The 21,868-nt window shown below is 34.2% G+C and overlaps 1 protein-coding gene across 5 annotated transcripts in view; it reads left to right on the forward strand.

The window, feature by feature from the left end:
- LOC105196108 (nephrin) overlaps positions 1-21,868 on the forward strand; it is a 301,908-nt gene that overhangs the window by 108,822 nt on the left and 171,218 nt on the right. For all 5 annotated transcript variants that reach the window (XM_026131964.2, XM_039459216.1, XM_026131965.2 and 2 more), the window contains one exon: positions 1,246-1,451. In XM_026131964.2, coding sequence (XP_025987749.1) covers positions 1,246-1,451 — 206 coding nt within the window. The remainder of the gene's footprint in view (positions 1-1,245; positions 1,452-21,868) is intronic.

The raw sequence follows: 21,868 nt of genomic DNA on the forward strand, positions 1-21,868 counted from the left end.
AACTGATATGAATCCAAAATCTGTCAATTACAAAAAATAAGTTTAAGCTAGTTTTATTTTGATATCCTTATCATTCCAGTATCGTTATTTATTAAATATTTTATTTTTTATTAAAAAAATAAATAAAATTATTAATAAAATAAGTATTTTTTATTAATAATTTTATTTAATTAAAAATTATTAATAAAAATCTTTTAACCACTATTGTGTCAGATTAAACAATTTTACTGTGTTTCAAGTCCGACGAATATGCGGCGCGCACTTGAGTTGGAAAATGTAAAAATTAAAAATTATTATTTGGCACCAAGAATCGCTGTGACTGGCATAGGCCTTTTAGTCTCGTGTTAAAAAAATTTCAATTGGAACACTTTAACGTTGTAACTTTAAATTTTATTAGACTTTTTCTTTCTGACCACTGTCTTTTACCGCTCTTGGCATTATTATACACGGTGTTATATGCTTAATTTATTATCTAATTGTTTGTGGGAACGGGTGCGTGATCGCTTTTTTCCACGTTCTAGTCTATTAATTACTCAGCTTGCTATCCAATCGTAACACAATGGAGTTTTGTTATGTGATACGAAAAAAGTAAGCTGTTTCTTTTAATCATTTTTCTCTATCGCTGAGGATGGTTTGAACTTGGGCTAAAACGTTCGAATGAATCTATGACTTAGACCTTTGAATAAACATAGATCATACACTAGTACGCACAAAAAATCGCGTTATACTCTCATTAGTCCATGTTCAGTTTATTTTTAATAAAACACGTATTAGTTAATAATATTTCTTGTGTTTTTAATTATTTAACACGATTAGAGAAACTCACAGGTATGATTTAGATGATCAGTAGTTAAATCCTACCTTTTGCAGCATGTTGTAAAAATGCTTATAATAAATTAATATGTTATTAATAAAAAATCAAGTACTGTTGTAATATTTATCAGAAATCAAATTACAATTTTCGATATTCATTTGCATACAAAATGCATGGAAAATATAATTAAAAAATTTAATTTAAATAATGCGCATTTGAAAATAGTTCCCTACCGATAACATATAATAGAATATTCCAGCAATATTGCAATAATATTTTTAACGTTTACGCAATATTTCTGAAATATTGTAATATTGCTGATATGCTCTATAGTGCATTAGTAATTTTGCGCATCGAATAATAGGTTAAATAAGAATTGGATACTTCTCATTTGGGTTATTTTATTGATATATTTGCGTGATTGATTGCAGTTACGACGCGAGAAGTCGACAATTCGGAAAAGCGAAATTGTGGAGTGCCGCACATTTTTGGGGCCATCGGGCATCTTTTCGTGCGAGTCCGCCGGCGCAGCTGACACTTCAGGACCTTCGACAAAGTGACGAGGGTGTCTACAGGTGCAGGGTCGACTTCCGAAACTCTCCGACGAGAAACTTGAAAGTTAATCTCACCGTTATCGGTAAGTACATTGATCTTGCCTTTTATTGACGTGACAGACTCCGTTAAACTAACGTACATACATGCGAAACATTTATATCAAAAGCTAAATAATCGACAAACGATTAATAATGGCGCTGGCATATTTATTATTTATATTATTGATTGGTATTTGCAACTAAATTCGAGAATTATTTTATTTATTCTAAAATTCTTGATAGAAAAATTTGGTATCTTTTAAATCGTAATATTATTACATAATTTACAATCCTGTAAAATAACTCGTTTATGAATGTATTGGATACATATGAAAGTATGCATAGCAGTTTTCCCACGGCGATCTCGGAAAATCTATTTGACACGAAAAGGCCGAGACTTTTAATGCGGGATTAATTTAAAGTTTGTTAAACTTTCGTTAAAAACTTGGAGTAATCTTTTTTGTATAATTATTTTTTGCACGAATTTCTTATTAGCTTCATAAGACAGTTTGTTTATTGAAGAGAGAGAGAATTTCATTAATTATTACTTTAATAATTATTTGCTCAATTATTTGAATTAATCATTTTAATTAATTATACGTATAATTTATTATTAAATGTTTTAATAAATTATGATGTTAGAGATATTCGTTATCAAGATATGAAAGAAAAATTGATGAGATATTATGATATTGACGATATTCGCTAATGCAATTGTCGATATCTGGAATAGGATGACGTGACAGTTGCAGTTAGCAATTTGCCGAACAATCAGTCACGATAATATCACAACTATTCGATAGATGAAAGCTATGAACAGGCAACTTTCTTGTTGCGACATAAACCGCAAGACATCGGTAGTTTTTATTTTGCGTCACAACTTGGTCTTTTTGTGGAAAACTGTTATAGTTCCGGGCTCGCTGAAAAAGAAGTAAAGTCTCCATTTTCTACATCAATCATTTTCCAAATATACTTCTCAAACTGGTTCATATGACGGAAATGTAATTGTCAATATCCAAAGATACAAAAAGAAATACGCTATATATGTGTGTGTGTGTGTGTGTGTGTGTGTATGTATGTCGATAGCAGTTTACAACTGTTTGCAATGAGAGTAGTCAGTTGCGATAGTATCGCGACTATCGGACGGACGAGAGCTACGAATAGACACTCCTCTCTAATAATATAAATCTCATGATTTGAACTTGGCCGTCTTTTCGTTTCTCGAGAACGGAAACTTGGACTTTTCGCTCGGAACTAGTTCGAGGCTTGTTAAACTTTGACAAATTGTGTTTGACGAGGTAAACTCGGCGGAACTGACCGCCGCGCCGCGCCGATACGTCGCGTCGACGGCGATCGTCGCTCGCGATTGGGCAAGCCGGTCCTAAGAATGGTCGTTAATCCTGGTTCTTCGAAGGACCACTCGTACAATCAGCGTATCATTGAAAGCGATCCTCTGCAAATGGTCGTGTTGAAAATACTGTCGATTGGCCGGCTCGTCTGTAGTTTGATTCACTCTTTCGTTGACGCGATCGTCAAATCGTCGAGGCGGATCTCTCTTGGTAACAAAGCTCCGGGATTATTTGCAAAGTCGATAATTGTAGTCGAGAGTTAGCCATTTAATGATCACATATCGTGATCAACTAATCTCATGTCATTTCACATTTACGTGACATTTTTATCTGAATTGACAAGTGAATTATAAATACAACAGGAGAATTATAAAGATAAAATATTGTAGTTGTGATTGTAACCACCACATTTAGCAAATTTATTTGAATGGAAATTTATTTTGAGGATGATTTATTTATTCGAGAAAACAAAGGATACTTTTTATTAATCGGTGAATCAATCAGTTCTTTGTATAATCTGTATCTCTCGATTTTCGAATATATAAATACATTTTAATTTAAATAATGATGCAGTATCAAATTTACGAATAAATTTCCATTCAATATAAAATATTATCTCTCTCTCTCTCTCTTTGCGCGTGGAAACAGATAAAGCCTTTTCTTTTATTTCTTCTATTTTCTGCGTGAATAATATTTTTATTTAAATAATGGTACATTGTGTGTTGCATAATGTATCGGATTTGTTATAAAATGGAAATATGAGCAAAATCTGCTATTGAAAATAAATATTAAAATATTAATTTTTTTGATATTAAAATGTCTAAATAGGGAGATTAATATAATTTGAAAAAAAAATTATATTTAATGTTAATTTAACTTTTGATTTTATTTACATAGCAACGTATACACTATAACTATTTTATATATATTATTTTCAACAAAGAGATGTAGATTTCAAACTACAATCAGCTTTCACGTATTGTTAAAATAACAGCGTGTTGTAATATTATTTTATCCCGTGTAAAATAATCACCATTGCATTTATAACGCAACCAACTTGACGGCGTGGAATGGATATCACAATGCGGTAATTAATACTCGATGCCAAATCGATGCGCGTCAACCCATACAGAAAGTTCAATTTCCACTTTATAGAAAGTTATGCAACAGCGTTTCACGTTTCCATAATGGCGAATAACATTATCCGATGTACAGACGAAATCAAAAATGTAATTGCCCCACGTATGCCTATATAATTGTTGGAAGTATTGAAAATGTTGAAATAGAAATTCGAGAAAATTATGATATTAATGTTTAAATTAAATAGTCGTGCAAATATTAATATACATTGGACGAATAAAATATATACGTCCTCTCTATTCTCCAAAGTTTAATTTTAGCACAAAAATTTAATTTTAGAGCAAATGAACAAATATTTTAAAGAAAACTGTTTTAACCTTTAAGGTCCAATCATGGGTATTTCGATGGTCGATTTCTATTTATGCAGTTTCTCGAAATTTTAAAGGTAATTAAATTATTACTATATTTAATTTTTTCAAAAAGAAATACAGACGTTTGTTTTAAAAACTTGAAACTATGTTCATGAAACTTTAGAGATGTTTTCAATCAACTTTAACTTTAAATAGATAAAAAAAAAGATTGAACGCGAGATATTTACGATATTTGGGCCTATAAGGCCCATCTTTTTTTATATTGCACTATATGGGTTAATTATTAAAATTAAAATGAGTTCCTTTAATAAAAATTGTGACTCTAGAATATGCATAAACCTAAGCACATTCTTTGCTTAGCTGCCAAGTTTCTTATCCACCATAACAACAATACATTTTGGTTCTCCAAAGTCCGTTATTCCTAATAAGTGATTTATAGCTTTGCCCCAGTTTCGTAACATCTTCGATCGTCGACGGTGTGTATTTGCCATGCCGGTTTTACCGTGCAGTTGAATCGGTAGTTTGAGAGGCGGCTTCTGTAAAGCACCGAAAGTCCAAGATGGGCTTGTCGCTCTTGTCTCTTAATAGAGTCGAAGCAATATCTCCGTCAGTCCCCAAGGAGGAGCTCTCCATGGTGCACCGTAGCGGGAAGCTTTCACGAAGTACCTAACCCAATTTAATCATCGATCGGCCGTTAAGTTAATTTAAAACGCGGGTTGCCGATTTTGTGTTCTGTACAGAGAAGAACCGACGAGGTTTTAGATGGAGCTTCTGAAATTCATAAAGGGACTTGTATAAAATAATAAACATGAAAATAAAATTGTAAAATAATCGCGTTGGTTGACCACATTAAGTGACTATAGATGAAGATAAATAGAATTATTAAATTAAATTAAAATTTAAAAAATTACAGGAGCACAATAATTCTATAAAAGGAGTACACGATATATTAAAAAAAAAAAGAGAGAACGAATGTTTGAAACTTCATTATCTATAAAGTTTGTTGTGTAATATCGTTTCTCAATACTCTCTTCGCTCTTTTCAGTTTTATTTGAAACAATTTTTTTATAACTTTAATTTTTGCGTGAATTGATGAAGGAAACATCGTTAATCGAATTAATCATCAATTAGTCATCATACATTACTAAAAGGAACTTTCGCAAAACAATCTCGATATATCATTCTCTTTTTCTAGTTTATCTCGTCTCATCCATCACAAATTTTTTTCCATTTATCTGGACATCAGGGGCGTAACTCGTAAACTTCAATTTTCAGTTGAAGAAAATTAATCGATCAGTTGGAGGTAACGCGCTGAAGGATTGGCCTAGTTCGTTGAATAAACGCGCACTAAGTGCGAAGATTGTGTCAAAATCGTGCGCGATTTAAAGTTGGCCGATCGACGTTGTTTTCTTTTAATCAGAACTCGGCCGAGCGTCGCGGAATGAGTCGGGTCGTCGCGCGTCGCTAACTTAAACAATTTGCCCTCGTTGTTAGTGCCCTGGGTCGGAGTATCCCGTACTCGTTTGGAGGGGCTCAGGCGTTGGGAGGAACGTAATCGAATAGGGATACATCTCGCAGGCGAGAGGCCATCGAAACACCGCGGTAGCTACGGAGCTTCGTTTTACGCTTCGACGCGCGCGAGCGCAGAGTCCGTCGGAGCTTGGGTTAATTCAGAGCCGCATCGCGGCATCTCGATATACAGAGAGAGAGAGAGAGAGAGAGAGAGAGAAGCAAGCGATGGACATTGCAATAGTGTATGTATTAGGTATGTATAAGTATACATGTGTGTGTGTGTGTGTGTGTGTGTACGCGGGAGGAAAGAGCACAGGATCCGTTGCACCACGACAGTGTACATTGTACATCCGCTCTCGGAGCGCGAGTTGAAACAATTCCATGACTAAACTCATTGACGGGATATCCGATGCTTATGTCCTTCTCGCATTCTTTTTCTCTTTTTATTTTCTTGTCGCTTTGCCCCCTTCCTTTCACGCACCTCCACTAATTACAATTACCTTTCGAACTATGTTCATTCACGCGTCGTTACGCACGCGTTTCGCGAGCTCTTTCTCTCCTCAATCCCCTTAATTAAGTTTGCTACATCGTTCCCCGGTATCCAGCACTTTCAACTTGCTTATTAAAAAAGTTATTCTCATAAACCAAAAATAAACCACCTTCGCTCGCATCGGCGATGTTTTTCGACGTATCGTGGCATCGCGCGCTCCTACCGTCGCGCCGCTTCATCGTCGTCGTTGCAATTTTCCTGCCTCGAGACTTTGAGTCGTTAGCTCATTGGATAAAGGAGACGCACGCCCCAAGGAGCCCGAGACGTCGTCGTCGAAACTTGGGAACAAAAGCTGCTCGGGTGTTGAGTCGACTCATGCTAATCCGATTAGGATTTACTTTAGATTTTGACGAGCGCTAGATCCCCTCCAGCTCCTTCTACGCGCGCCTCGGGAACGCCTAATCGCCGCTTACGGCCAAATTAGTTTCGTACCATCTCTCGTCTCTGTCTCTGTCTCACTCATCCTGGCCACTTATTTAACGTACAGCCGTGTTGACCTTTATCCACTTAATTGATCGCTCAGTAGTTGTCTTTTCATTTATCGCATGTGTGCATGTGCGCGCGCGTCTATAGGCAGGTGGCTGATTAATTAATTATCTGTTGAAATTTAATCGAGCTTTAAAAAATTAATGCTTCTCTGATATAAACGGCACAAAAACTTGATAGATTGAAAAATTTAGATGGCATCAAATAAATTGATCTGCATAATGCTATTTTAATTTTCTTAACATTAATAAATTAATGAATTTTTTGAATTTTTTAATTATTGGATAATTATCTTTGATTATCACAATTGTTGATAATACATAATATATATCGATTTAATTTTAATTATTATAACAGTATTGTTTTTCAATGAAACGAAGAGTAAAAATATTTCTTTTAAATTCTGTGTGAGGTACGCAAAGTACGCCTTGAATTAAATTAGAGACGAATCAATAATGGTATTAATCCAGCGAATTTCGTTTGCATTCTCAATTCTCGAGTGAACTTCTACGTCGTTTTACTCCTTCTCTCATCCGCGAGCTTTCCGCATAGATGGATCTTGTAATCCTAGACGGGATGCGTTGCGTTGGGATCGCTGGAATTGCGTCTCGTCAAGCCAAGTAGTGTTGCATGATTTCCTGAAATCGATACTTCACGCTAGGTATCCCGGCTTAAACCCTTTTATCGGTGATTACTCGTCAGCTTTCAGGAAGGAAGAGCGATGCTCTCGAGAGGATCGGAAATACCTGATACTGCCGACGGCATTCGAAAACCGGCTTTGTCATCTCTGATCTTCTTCCCTCCCCCCCCCTTTTTTTTGCATGTGACGTGCATCTCATTAACGAAAAGGGAAAATGATCGAGCCTGTTTACACCTAATTTTATTTCGAGATATTATTTATAGACGCGAATGTTGCATCTAAAATAGAATAACAAAAAATAGCATAAAACAATATTGTGGCAATGCACAATTACTAATACAAGTGTTTTGAAATAAATCAACACAATAATTTTAAAGATGCTAAAAAACAGTATTTGCATTTGTATTATTTTTATTAAAATATAGATAAACGCGAAGTCGTTTTATTTGTACATGGAGACAAATTGAAATTAACACGTCCTTAAAATATCGAAATTTTAATAAATTTTTATTTTATTTTATTTTATTTAACAGTTTTTTTTTCAATTTAACAGTTAATAACAAGGTTTTACTGAATTAAAAAAAAATATCATAATATTTTTACATCCTTACATCAGAAAAAAAATCGTTAAAGTCACTATTTTAGTCTCCATTTACTCTATTGAAAAATTTTATTTCATGAGAATTATTATTTGTCTCAGATGACAACGAAAAACAAATCAAATATTTGAAATATATTATACATTTGACTTAATATAATTAATATATCAAATTAACTTTGTTGAAATGCAATAAAAGTTATAATAAATTAAATTTTATAATGAGAAACTACTTATATACTTATACAATGTATATTTTCTTTTAGTTGTCAATTTATTAGTTGTCTATATAAAATACATTGTAAAATATCGTCTGCCAACGTAGAATTTTCCAACGTTCATGCGGGAGGATACCGAGGGATAATGCCTTAAAATCGCATCAAGACCTTTTTTTCCGAGTTTATCCTTCTTGCGCCATTCTCGATAAACGGCAGTCATCTCATCCTCGACTGTTTTTCTTCTTGAACGCGTCTAGGATCCGGAATCTTTCATGAAAATTAAATACCGCGAGCTTGAGGATGATGGATATATTCCGCGAACGACGTTCCACGTCGCTTGTGCCCTCTGTGCGGGGGGGGGGGGAGAGGGCGGAGGGTGGCGGCGAGAAAGGGTGGCACTCGCCCCGAATAGGAAGAACGAAGCCGGGCGGACACATTCTGAAATTTAGTATGACGGAACGGGTGAGCTCGTATTTTATCGTTAGCAGATTCCATAGAAAATTCAGAGCCCCGCTGCGACTCGGGCGCGGCCGACCGCCATTTCCCACCGGGTCGAGTCTCGCTCCTGTTCTCCGCACCCGTGTTCCTCTGTCTGCCGCTTGGCAAACGAGCGTTCGTCCGGTTATATTTTTTCGCGTGTTTCTTGACTCTCCGACATGAACGCATTTTTGTTCTACGCTGAGAAGTTTCTTTTTTACGCATTACAATACATTGCGCTTAGCGCGCTTTACTACTTAACTTGGCAAATGGTGGAGCGTTTTGCTCCAGCAATAATTTATACGAATAACGGTGAAAAACTTATTCGCTGAACTGGTAAACAAGTTAATGAACATACAGCTATTAATTTATTGCAAATTAAGCTAGTTTAGCACCGTGCGCTATTGCCGTCGACGTTAAGAAAACATTCTTTGATGTAGCAAACCCATGAACGAAATCGCAATCTGTAACAACTTATATGTTTTACCTTAAATATCCTGGTAATTAGTGTTTAAATTAAGTTTCTGTCAAAGTAAAGCGTGTTTAATTTCAAAAGGGCATTTTGGTTACAACCTAACTGTAGCAAATGTTTGTTCGCGCAATTAGTTACGTTAACATTCGCATAATTACATCTTACGGAGTATTTATAAAAAAAAAAGTTAGTTCTTCATAATTCACGATGATTTCCGAAAAGAAAAACGTATGATGAGACTTTTGCTACAAAAAGATAAATGTATATTATCCATCGATGCGCTCGTTCCGAATTTTGCGGATCTATCACAGCTATGATTCGTCGTTACATGATAATGAAAACGTACGTTCAGCGAAGTCGACGTATTTCCGCTTCCGCAGACCGATGCGATCCGGAAAGTTTCTCTCGAAGCGGAAAACGCGACTCGGCCGAGCGGACGAGGAAAGACATAAAAGGAGGAAGGATGGCGGAAGTTTGCCTTGGGCTCGTGGTTAGGTGCGATTTTAAAAAAATCATGAATCAGAGACGAAACGAGCCTCAATAATGGATCGTCCAATCCGAAAACTTCGCCGCCGGACAGGTCTGAAGGATGATGGCGGATCCGCGTGAAACTTGTGCCACAGAAGTGCAAAACTTGACTCCTCTACGACATGTTACAGTTCTTATTACTGAAAGTATGATCGCGAGTACGATGTATTGTTTATTTCTTTCATAAATTTTAAGAGATATTATTTTTACAATTACATACATTTTTTCTTTATAATCAAAATAGTAACATTTCCATCTTACGAGCCATCCATTCTTGCCAGTTCTTCTTCTTCAGAATAAAATTATTTTATATAAAAAAATTTGATAATTCTATATATTGTCTTGAAAAATACAGCTATGTTTTTCATATCGTGTCTACTTTAACAAGATTAAATAATATTAAAGTTAATGCATTTTTATTATTGCTACATAATGATAACACTAGATTGTTATTAGAAGCATAAAGTAAAATTTTATAATTTATATATGCTAAAATAGCGAGTCGATCTTTTGTTTTCTTTTATCATTCGCGCTACGAAAACAGCACGACGCTCATTAGTAACGGAGGAAGAAATTTCACAGAGATATCAAAGAATCCTGTTTTCCAAGAAAATCCCGTGATCGCCCATTCTGAAGAACGTTGACCGCTTAAAGAGCAGAAAACGAATGCGACGAAGACTTATACTACCATATTACGCTTCCCTCGCATGACATCAAATATATTTGCGATCTCTTCGTGAAAACTCCGCAGAAAGCTAACAGGCGATGGAAAACTCTCATTGCTCTGGTCGAAAACTTGCACGGCGGTAATGTGACTCGTATATTGCGTTTCGTTTAACGCAGTAAAAATAGAAAATGGGTCGCTGCTCTTTCTTCCGGAAACAATCTAAAGCGTCGCTCGGCTTCTATTTAATGTGAAAATGTTATAATTGCGAGCTAAAATTTTTTGTTGCTATCATATAGTGCAATGCCTTTGGCGAGTTACATATATTCTTTTTGTATTATTTGAGTACTTTTGCATTTTATTTTTGTAAAAATAATTAATCACTATATTTTTATTTGCGTTAAGAGGGTCGCCATTTGAGAGAATGAGATTTAATTACTTCGGAGAGTTAAAAATTCTGTACCAGACATTTGATACAGATTTAAATATTCGTTAAATATAACTTCTGAAATAATCTGTATGAAATGTGCAATTACATTTTCAATAGAAATAACAAACACGAAACTCGAATGTGTCGCTAAATGATACAATTAAAATTAAAATGATTTTTTTATTAATACAAAAGAGGAAGTGAGGAAAAGGACAATGAGAGCATGGCGCTGTTTTTTGTGTGCAAAAATTTTTACGTATACCTAATGTTTACTTGATATTCAATTAAATAAAATTGGCATTTATTCAGACGTTTAGGTTTCTCTTCAAGCTATTCATCAGCGAGTAAAAATTAATTAAAAATTATTGCACTCTTAATTCAATTAGATCAGTATTTTTTATTAATTTCTTGCCAAGATAGGAAACTGTATGTTATTAAAATTTTTTTGTTTTTTTGTTTAAATTGAAATTTAAACATTTTAGAAAATAATATTTTTTATTAAAGTAATAAGTTACATCAAGATGATAAATTTCGACGTAACACAAAAATTCTCTAGTGCGAATTTATTTTTCAAATTGAATCTCATTCTGTTCTTAACGGCAGCGCACGAGAAACGAGTAAAATTCTATCGTACGAGAAAATGCCGCGATATTCTTCGACGCTGAACAAGACTCGGAGAGCTGTCTATCAACTACATGACGGGAATCTCCATTTCCATATTCTTTGTTGCTTCTTCGATATTTTTTATCCGCCTCTTGACCCGTGCTTCGGATCGTCCGCTTACATGGATTCCCTACACTATCTTGATCAGTCAAGTGGAGTAGTAGAGATCGATAGCTCTTTTTCGATAAAATTGTATACATCTATCTTTTAAGAAATGCTGGAAAATATAATCAACGAACATCGGATATCAATTAGTGTTAAAAAAATACATGAAAGTGTGTGTGTATTTGTACCGTGTATTTGTATTTTTGGATTAAAGCGTAATCTGTATCGTTGGTACTGTGGAAACAAGTTTTTAAACGTCAAAGAAAAAATTGTTTATTAATTAAATTTAAAGGATTATTTGTTTTAATTTAATTTTTATAGCACAGAGTATTCAATGTAACGTATTGTATACCTTAGGATTAAATGAATTGAATCGGAGCATTTGCAGATATGAGAATGGTTTTGGATGTACCGTCCAGGTATTTATCACGTGTGCAGTCATTGTGGTAGTTGTCGTGACATGATATAAAAAAAATTCAGGTCGATGGCGTGGCACGTCGTGAATCATAACAGATTCCTGACCCTTGGGATCTCTCGGCTCTTTTCTCTCGCTAGAACCGCGTCCGGACATCAAAAGAAAACCGACAGGGAGATTCGCGGACGGTCCACCTGCCATATTTTTCTGCCTCGGAGAGCTCGTCCGTCTTCAAGCGAACGTTCGATATCCCGCAGAATTCCATCTTTCTATCGTCCCTATCGGCTCCGTCTTTTCTTTTTAACGCGCCGGTTCAAAGGGCCGTATATTTCTCTACCATGAGTTAGGTGGGCGATCGTCAACCAACAACGTGGCTATCCCGATGGAATTGTTTCCCGATGAAAGAATCGTCAGGGCGAACAAAATTAGATATTTGTAATATTTATTTAAGCTGAATTAACTGCCATTTATATCCACTATTTACATAGAGATATGGGATGTTAATATTGAATAATTGAATTTAGTATTAACTGATTAATTCAATAACTCTCTGCATACTGTTGATAAAATTTAAGAATTTTGATTTAGCGCAAATAATTAATAACCCATAACAAGTAACAATGTTGATATTAATCTGTATATTGAATATCCTGTAATCACTACAATATTTTAATACCCTACATACGGGACATTAATTAAAGTTGAAAATCTAAACAGAAATCAAACGCAAAATAGTTTTAAAATAAAAAATTAATTAATAATATTTTCATACGTCTTGACTCTTGACTGTTTAACGTATATTAGTATGTTATATTATTAATTTTTTCAAATTCAAGATATTAATTTTTACTTTTTAATTAAAATTTGAATGATTGAATAATTATTTTATTTAAATTTATTTATATTTAAATAATTCCTTTTACTTGACGTGGTCGGAAAATTAATTTATTGTCATTTTTTTCAATTTTTGACGTAAGCAAAAGTATATTATTTTAATGAGTTATAAGGATACGAATAATCTTATATTTCTTACAGCAATTTTATTTTCTTACTTTATTAGAACATACAACGCACAATTTTAACTGTTCCGGTACATTCAAAATTGGAAACGAATAATAATTGTATATTAATTTGTGCAAAACGTCTATTAAAACAAAAATAAATTTTATTTTTCAAATAAATATTATATGTAATAATTTTGTAAATGGAATAATTAATTGATTAAACAAATTGGTCATGAAGAAAGGTAAAATAATTTATACGTAACAATGAAATTATACGCACAATTAATGGTACACATATACTAGTGCGTTTCTCTTTCTCTCAATTAATTGTTGTTTCAGACGACTAAGACATGAAACAAAACAATCAAATAACAGTAAAATAATCAAATTTATTTTGAAATGTAAATAGCAGAATAATTCAGTGTATTTGTTTTGTAATAATATATTAGATATTTTATAGCGAATGATGGCCGCAGCGCACACAACATTCATTTTTTTTTGTAGAGCACGTAGTTCGCTGATGTGATGTGTACATAAAAATTGTCGTGCTATTATTTGTTGTATTACATATTTGAGCAAGCGCGCAGTGACGCATTAATGTTTCGCATATTATTTCTTATGAACGTTTAAACATATTAACTCGTGCGATTAATTAGCTTCTACTGTTAACGACTTATACGTATATCGAAGTAATAGCTACTTGTCAAAATAAACTTTGCGCTTTAATCTTTTATGGCGTTGTCATAAAATACATATTGTGTAATTAACATTGAGAGCACGAATCCGAAATATCGTGTGATTCTTGCAATTCTAACGTACAATTTTAACTTAGTACGCTTGCGATTATAATTAATTGCATTTTAGTGAGTGTTCTAGAGAATAAAAAAAAGGAGCGACGGAGTAATATGAAAAGATAGAAAGAAAAGAGAAAAAGGAATAGGAAGAAGTTCATCATAGTTTCGTCGTTATGAATGATATTTGTGAATGACAAATTATGTTTTATTTTATTTTGCGATAATGGTCTTTGAAAATCATATATATTAGAGATAAAGATGTTACAAGAGTAAATGCAACATCTCGTAATTAAGTATTATAGATCCATTGCCTAAAATAAGTGGAATAGAAGAGATTAATTTTTTCAATATATTTAATCTTAGAAAACGTATAATTATCTAACAATTTACTGTACGTGATAGAGGTGTAATTTTTTATCAAACATAAAGGTGCGAGAGAGTCTGTATCGGTCTGTAGCAGATTTTTGTTTTATAATATAATAATTTTTATGTAAATTTTTATAATTTTCAGCTTGAGTGAATTGCACACCACATTTTGCCAGTGTTGAAACAACCTTAACTGAGGCCGGCATACGTAAAATCACTTTTTTTTTTAAATTAAGCAATTTAAAATGATACTAATGCTTATGAGATATAGTATTATTTTTTGCAATAATTTCTTTAATGTTTTAAAATTCTCATAAACATCAGTATTATTAAATTGCTCGTCAATTTGTGACATTACGACTTCAGTTCAGGATTATATGTCAAGACCGACGAATATGCGCGCGCAGTTCACGTGAGTTAATTAACTCACTTTAATCTTTAAAGATTGTAAAAATTTACACAAAAGCTATAATACGATATATTAATAATATTTTTAGTGTGATTTTTTTTAACATCAAGTTTGAGTTTATTATTTATAACACATAAAATGAGATGAATAATAGAAATTACTGTCACTTGAAAATTAATATTATGCCAAATAACAGATCATGTGTGAGCGCAGTTATAAATTTGAACACGTGAATTCTGCGCTATGCCATTATCTTACAATTTAAGAATTACTTTATTCTCGATATATCTACCCTTATTAATCTTCTGAATATGCTATTACTTGCAGTACGATGATCCTTTGTGTACAACTTTTTTATAATCCGAATAAATCGAAAGTAATAACACAGTTGGTATTTTGGCGTATCGCGTTGGTGCGGCTTTATATATCACCTCTGTTGTAATATTTTAATAAAGACCAGATTAAACGTTACGACATGCCTGAAAATTATAAATACGCCAGGACGACAGTATCGCAAAAAGCTTTAATCTCGTTTGCGATTTTGCAGTCGCGAAAATTGATCGTCCTACGCGATCGCGTATACGTTTTTGCAAAATCAAATCCGTCCTGGCATCGAGGCAAATAAATCACGAATTGCGACAAATTCTCGCATGTTTCACGACATCGCGTCTCGCTCGCGTGTCGCGATAAAAATTGCAGGGGTATGTATTACAATTGAATTGTGCCGACGACATTCCGGACGGTCGTACGTCATATTTCTCTTAGCGACAATCTCTACCCGGGATTCAGAATTCGACAGGACACTCGGAATTCCAGTTTCGACAGAATCCTATCTTTTGTAAGTCGCTCCGACGACGGTATCGAGGGAAGTTGTGGTCAGTTATTCCGGTCACGAGTGGGATTCATCCTCGAGATATCTCGATTCGGCGCGTCCTGTCGCCTGTGTCTGCTCAAGGGAGCTTGCCTACCCTCGGACGTGCCTCGAACGAGTGACTTTCCCTTTTGTATTATTTTCACGCCAAGAGAGGCTTACGCTTCTTGTAAGACCATTCGAGGTGATGATTCATTGATCCGCAAATAACGCTGAATAAATTTGGATTACAATCACGCGGGATCATTTTATTTTCAAGTGATATTATCTTTGTATACTGTATTCAATTATTTATCAGTGCATTTTATGTGCTTGCAACAATATTTCTTATAAATAATTAATCTTCTGCGTTTTGAAATTACTTAATATTTTCTTTTGACTTGCGTTCCTTTCTCATTCTTACTCTTTCTATTCAAGATCTCATAGCACGTATGTTGCATCTTGTTAGCATTGCATAATTGTGTTACAATTGCACAGTTGCTTCGATTAATTACACGATGAGATTAATTACTAATCACTTAGGATCGATAATGAAGCGACAATAACGTGGGAAACCGCGACTGTTATTAACCGTATTACATCGATTCCGCGACGGTAACCTCCATCCGCTAGTAATCCATTATCGAATAATGTGAACGTTAGTGGCAAGTAATTATCCTATACCCTATATATTCCTTGATTGATATGATCTCTCTTTATTTGAATTTTTGTGCTACAAACAATATAAAGTCTTTCAGAGAGAAATTTCTCTTTCATTTTATTTATTTTTTAATATTAAAAAATTCTAGAAATAAATAAATGTAATGTCCAATTAAATTTTATTGAAAAGGTTAAGCTGTAGTAGCTGATTAAAAAAAAGAAATAGGAAAAGGTTTGGAATAGACAAAAAAAGCGGTAAACTTTGCCTTGTTAACATAGGTATAGGAATGAATTGAATATAAAATCTTTTTATATTATATACCAATAATAAAAACTAAAAAAATTAAAAAATATTATCACATGAAGCTATTGTAGTTTGATTCATCGCATGTAAATTTACGATGTTGCAGGGATAACTCAAGAATGAATAAAGATATCGAGATAATTTTTTTCTAAACGAAAGAACATTAAATTTTGTATAAAACTACAATCAACTGTACTATTATTTATTTATATTTTATATGAATAAAAAGTGCTTTACTTCTTTGATTATTTGTATATTCCGCTGTTTTTAATAAATTTGTAAATACAAAGCCTAACAAATGGAGTATATCGTTGTAATTGGTGATATATTGCTGTGAACTATCCGCGACACTAAGTTCTGAATATTCATGGAAGTCACGTAGAATAAAAAGAATTTTTTCCAAGCAAGCTAACATAATGTTCGAAGTTGAAACGACAGGATGGTTCGGATAAAACGAAGGGGGGCGAGATATGGGGCCGCCGATCTTTTAAAAACCGGCAACGAATCCTTCGCATGATAAACGCCCGGATCTTCGGCGAAGTAGCAGGTGCAACGGCGACTAAGTATGTAATATCGTTCTGGGTCGGCAGTAAAAATTCTTCCGGGACTTGGCGCGCGCGTGATCTATCCTCACTAGAGAGCTAAACGACTCACAAAGAGATTCTCTCCGGAGAATATCCTCGTGACTCGAGTAACGACCGAAAATGTCCCGTGGTAAGCTCGATGCGAAACGCGGAATGCGGAAACGTTTGTTACTAGCATTGTGAGATGTGGCAATTTCATTACGATAAATCCCTTAGTTACTGATTTATTCTTATAGCGTGTGCCGGACGAAATAACACAGTGCAGATTACGATCGAAAATATTTTCTCATACACGTATTTTACGACGAAATAGCGGTTTAAATGATGATTTTTGCGATGACGTGAAAAGTAGCGTCTCAAAAGGCAAACTTGTGCGATGTAAATCGACCAGGCAAATGCACGCGCGATATCTCTACGATCGTAAAATCGACGATATTGTTCTTCAAGTTGTTCGTATCGGCGACGTAACGATAACGCTCCGGTATAATGCCGAAAGATTTTCGCGAAGCCGACGACTCCTTGCTCTTTACCTTCGTCGATTACGCACCGTTACGATCCATAAGAAGATTACATGGTGCTCGAGAATCGTCGCGCCCGAAAATTCGTTCCGCAACGACGATTACACCCCAGCTTTCAGGGAATCGTAAAGTTCGGCGAGGAATGATATGGAGCCACCATAAAAGTCAAGCGAGATGTTGATGATGGCGGCACCGGAAAAATTCGCGAGATGTACGACGAATTGCCAAGTATGAAGCGTGTGACTATACATTTTTTTGGCATACCCCTTTTGGTTCCTTGCAAAGTGCATTTTTTACCGTTTCTTCAAAAACGATGTGAATTTTTCGATCGTAGGTTTATGTACTTGTGACTAGGTCATTCTGTGAAATTATTTGTTGAATATTTGTAAAAGTACTCTCTAAATTTGATTCAATGAAATCTTACCGATTTACAGTGCAATACTATACTCATAACTGTGATCAATCACTGATTATTCACTGTTTTTTTAGTGATTCCGCTTAAGAGGGGATACTCTCGCTAATCGGAATCAATGTAGTATCACTGATGTTACTGATTTGAATTGGTATATTATCGTTGAAAGGCAGTTTTTTATGTTATTGATTGATATATATACCACTGAAATCAGGCTGCTCACTGTCTTTCAGTGAATAATACACTGATTCCGATTTAGAGAATAAAAATATATAGCGCAGTTTGACCAAAATGTGTGCACACTTTATAACTTATATAACCAATGTATATTAACATTAATAATTGAAAAAAGAATTTAGAATTGTTTTTATATTTTTAGATACTAAAACTAAACTTGTTTAATAAAAAATATCAAGATTGGTCAAAGGTACACCACGTTTCCTTGAGTGTTTTTAAATTAATTTAAGATCTTCATCAATCTCAATACCACTCGCTGTGAAATTGTTCACTGCTTTATTTATATGTCCTGTATAATCAGAAATCGTGGAAGCTGTTCGTAAATGATTTGTCACGCGCGCGAGAAAGAGCGTGTTCTTGAATTTCTTTACTTACCGGAATTTGCTACAATCAATGGTTTTGAAAAAAAAGAAAGAGAAAGAGAGCAAAGTGCCGTCGTTTGCGATAGTCGCGACGGACGAAAGTGCGAAAGAAAGGCTCGATAGAAACGAGCGACGAGGTATTCGCAGGAATCGCGCCGGAGGACTTACTTAACTATCTTCCTCCCCTTCAACGCCTACTCTGCGAGCGCACTTCGGATTTCTATCTTGCCGAGTCTTCCCGGCGCCTCTTCGCTGGAATTTGCCGAGTATTAAAAGAACAAGATATCCCGGCGCGGTCTCCTCCTCTTTTATTTACCACGGGCGAGAAAACGAAAACGTTCTGCGATGGGAAAGGAGCGACGGGAAATAATGCCCGGAGAGAGGAACATAATCCTGTAACCGCGGTGCGGCGCGCGCGATGTACTCGGTGCGTTACACGACTCAGGGAATGCAAGGAATGACGTGCCGGTCCGAGAGGTGGTACGAGGAATATTCTTTCACGCTTGTGCATGCTTTTCCTACGTTTTCTTCCGCGTTAGCTCGTCGGAGAACAAATGACGTTGCGATACTCAAACATTTTTACCTCGCTCCCCCATCAACATTAGAAAAAGTGAATACGCTGCCGAAAAAAGAATTTTTATCTTGAAAATATGCATTGCTATCAGGTAATGTTACAGAGTAGAGTAAGTTGTAGAAATACGTAGAGGTATGTCTGAAAAGTATCCGATTTTACGCTATACAAAGAGAAAAAGCTACTCTGGATCAATGGCGACTTTATCCCCTTCAAAGTATTCTCCTTTGGAAGCTACAACTTTCTTCTAGCGCTCTGCGCCACTTCTCGAAGCAATCTTGGAATTCAGCTTTCGGAATACCTAGCAGCTACCTTGTCGCATTCTGTTTTGTATTCTCTACATCAAATCTTTTCCCTTTTAAGGGATTTTTAAATTTCGAGAAATGCTAAAAGTCACACGAAGCTGTATCGGGACTATAATGCAAGCTGACAGACTTGCGTATGCTATTTTTCGAAAAAAATTTCTAGGTAATGTGAAATAAATGGGCAAGTGCGTTATCGCGATGAAATAGCTAGTCAGCACTTTTCCACAAATGAGGCTGTTTTCTTCTCACTGCATCTCATAATCTTTTCAGAATTTGTAGAGTAGATAGTACTCGTTGCTCACCGTTTGACCTCGTGAAGCGTATTCATGGTGAACAACTCCTTGGTGGTTGAAAAAAAAAAAAAAAAACAGTGAACATTATTTTCACATTGTTCCAGCTTTGACGCGCTGTCGTTGGTCATTTGGTCGTTTGATTGTTCTTCTGCTATTTTCTACTGAGAAGATTTTTGTTTCAGAATCATAACCACAGACCCATAATTTATCGTCGGTAATTTATTATGAACTCTTTATCAACATGACGTAACATGTACGATTTAGGCAACCAGTGACTTAAATCGTACCTATGTGTCTATTACCTTTGAAAATACTGATTTTATGAATTATAATAATTATAATTATTAACTAATATTTATTAATAATTTATTATAAAAAAGATGTAATATTTAATAAATGACAATAATGAAAGGAGGAAGGACGTCAAAATAAAACTGGCTTGAATTTATTTTTGCATTGTAATTTTTTTATTCATATTAATTATTAGTTTTATTATTATTACTTTATCAGTCTTACATTTATATCGTTTAGTGTAATAAAATTTGTAGTGATTAATCCATTTAATAGATTTTCTAAAAATATCTGTTTAATTTTTATAATAATTGAAAATGTGTATATAAAGTTTTATTAATATCAGAATTTAGCAAGGTTTTCCTTGTGAATATTATTTATATGTATTAAGTGAAAATATAAAATATTGATGAAGTACGATTTGGGGCGACCGTTACATACATACAACTTTCTTTTAGTATTCTGAATGATGGTCGATATAATTAACTTATGATAAATTTATTATTGAACGGATTAATATAAAAATATAATTATTCAAGTAATAGTATAATGATATTTAGGAATTTCCTTATAGCATACATTTAGCAATATTTATAAAAAATTCTATATTTTCGATTATTGAAGCATTGCTCAATTCGTTAATAACACTACAATCTCATGTTCGTAAAACAGAATTCAGACTAGGAAGGATTAAGTGGAGAGCTAGTTGTCAGAGAGAACTTTAGTTAATCCTACGTTGAGTCGTTGACGTACGTCATAGCATAAAATGTAACTGAGCGTTGACTCTAATCCTTGATAGCACAATGGCGAAAGTTTTAAGGAACGATAAACAGTTTCGTAAAGGATATTAAAACAAACGCGCACTTAAGTTATAACAGCTAACAAGTTGTACAATACGTGATTATCTACGAGCACTTTCTATCTTCTTCTTTTCTCATTCTCTTCTCCGTTGCATCTTTGCATTTTCATTATTTCATTATTTTTCATTATGCTCTTTTAGTAACATTTAACTTATTTGAATATCTACCCGGTTTTAATGTATCTTAATTTACGTTTATTACACGCTTCTATTGAAACATTGAACACACATTTATATGCGAATTCTTTATCTTTTATAAATATTGGAAAATAAAGGTTCTAGATTGCGTAGATATGACCGATGACTTTTCTTGTGTCAAATAGTATACGAAGAGCTGTCATTGTTTAATTAAACAATAATAAATGAGATTTTTACAATTTCTATGTGTTTTGCCGTAAAAGTTCTCTTTGCATTCCTATTTTAATTGTGCCCTTTTGTACTGTCTTAATAGATTAATTTTGGAAAATAGGATTATGAGCAAAACAGAAAAACAAAATATTCTCTGATGTTTTCTCATTTTTCTCGGTTTCCTCTGTTTTCTACATTAGAGTTCTATACATATAAAGAGAAAAGTGATATCGAACTCTCATCACCACTTTTGGTAGTTTCTTACATAGACTTTGACCCACCATTATTACTGCATCGCCATTGTGACTGCTCCAACGTCTCAAACTCTATTTAATATAAATATATTTCGTCAGCGTGAGGTTAAGATTTATACTGTTTAACCCCTGTTTAGCGACAACAATTTTTACAAGAAAACTGCATAAATTAAAAAAGCTACTGTTTGGGCCCAGTCGAACCAGTTGTCTGTTTAAAAACATTAAAAATATATTTTTACATGTATCTGTCAGATACCGCGACCTCCGTAGGGTTGATACACACGTTGCAATTTTCATGTTTTTTTATTGAATAAATGTAATTGAGTGAATGCTGACATTTGAAAGTGTTACACAAACATATAAATATTGTATGACATGTTGTAATTATTTTTCTCTTCTCATTTAGCTTTAATTTTGGGTAACTTAACTATCGAGTGTCAGCTCTGCAGACAGTTGATTTTCATTTAAAAGATACGTCCAAT

The sequence above is a fragment of the Solenopsis invicta genome, chromosome 16 (genome assembly GCF_016802725.1).
Source record: "Solenopsis invicta isolate M01_SB chromosome 16, UNIL_Sinv_3.0, whole genome shotgun sequence".
In the NCBI taxonomy this organism is placed as follows: Eukaryota; Metazoa; Arthropoda; class Insecta; order Hymenoptera; family Formicidae; genus Solenopsis; species Solenopsis invicta.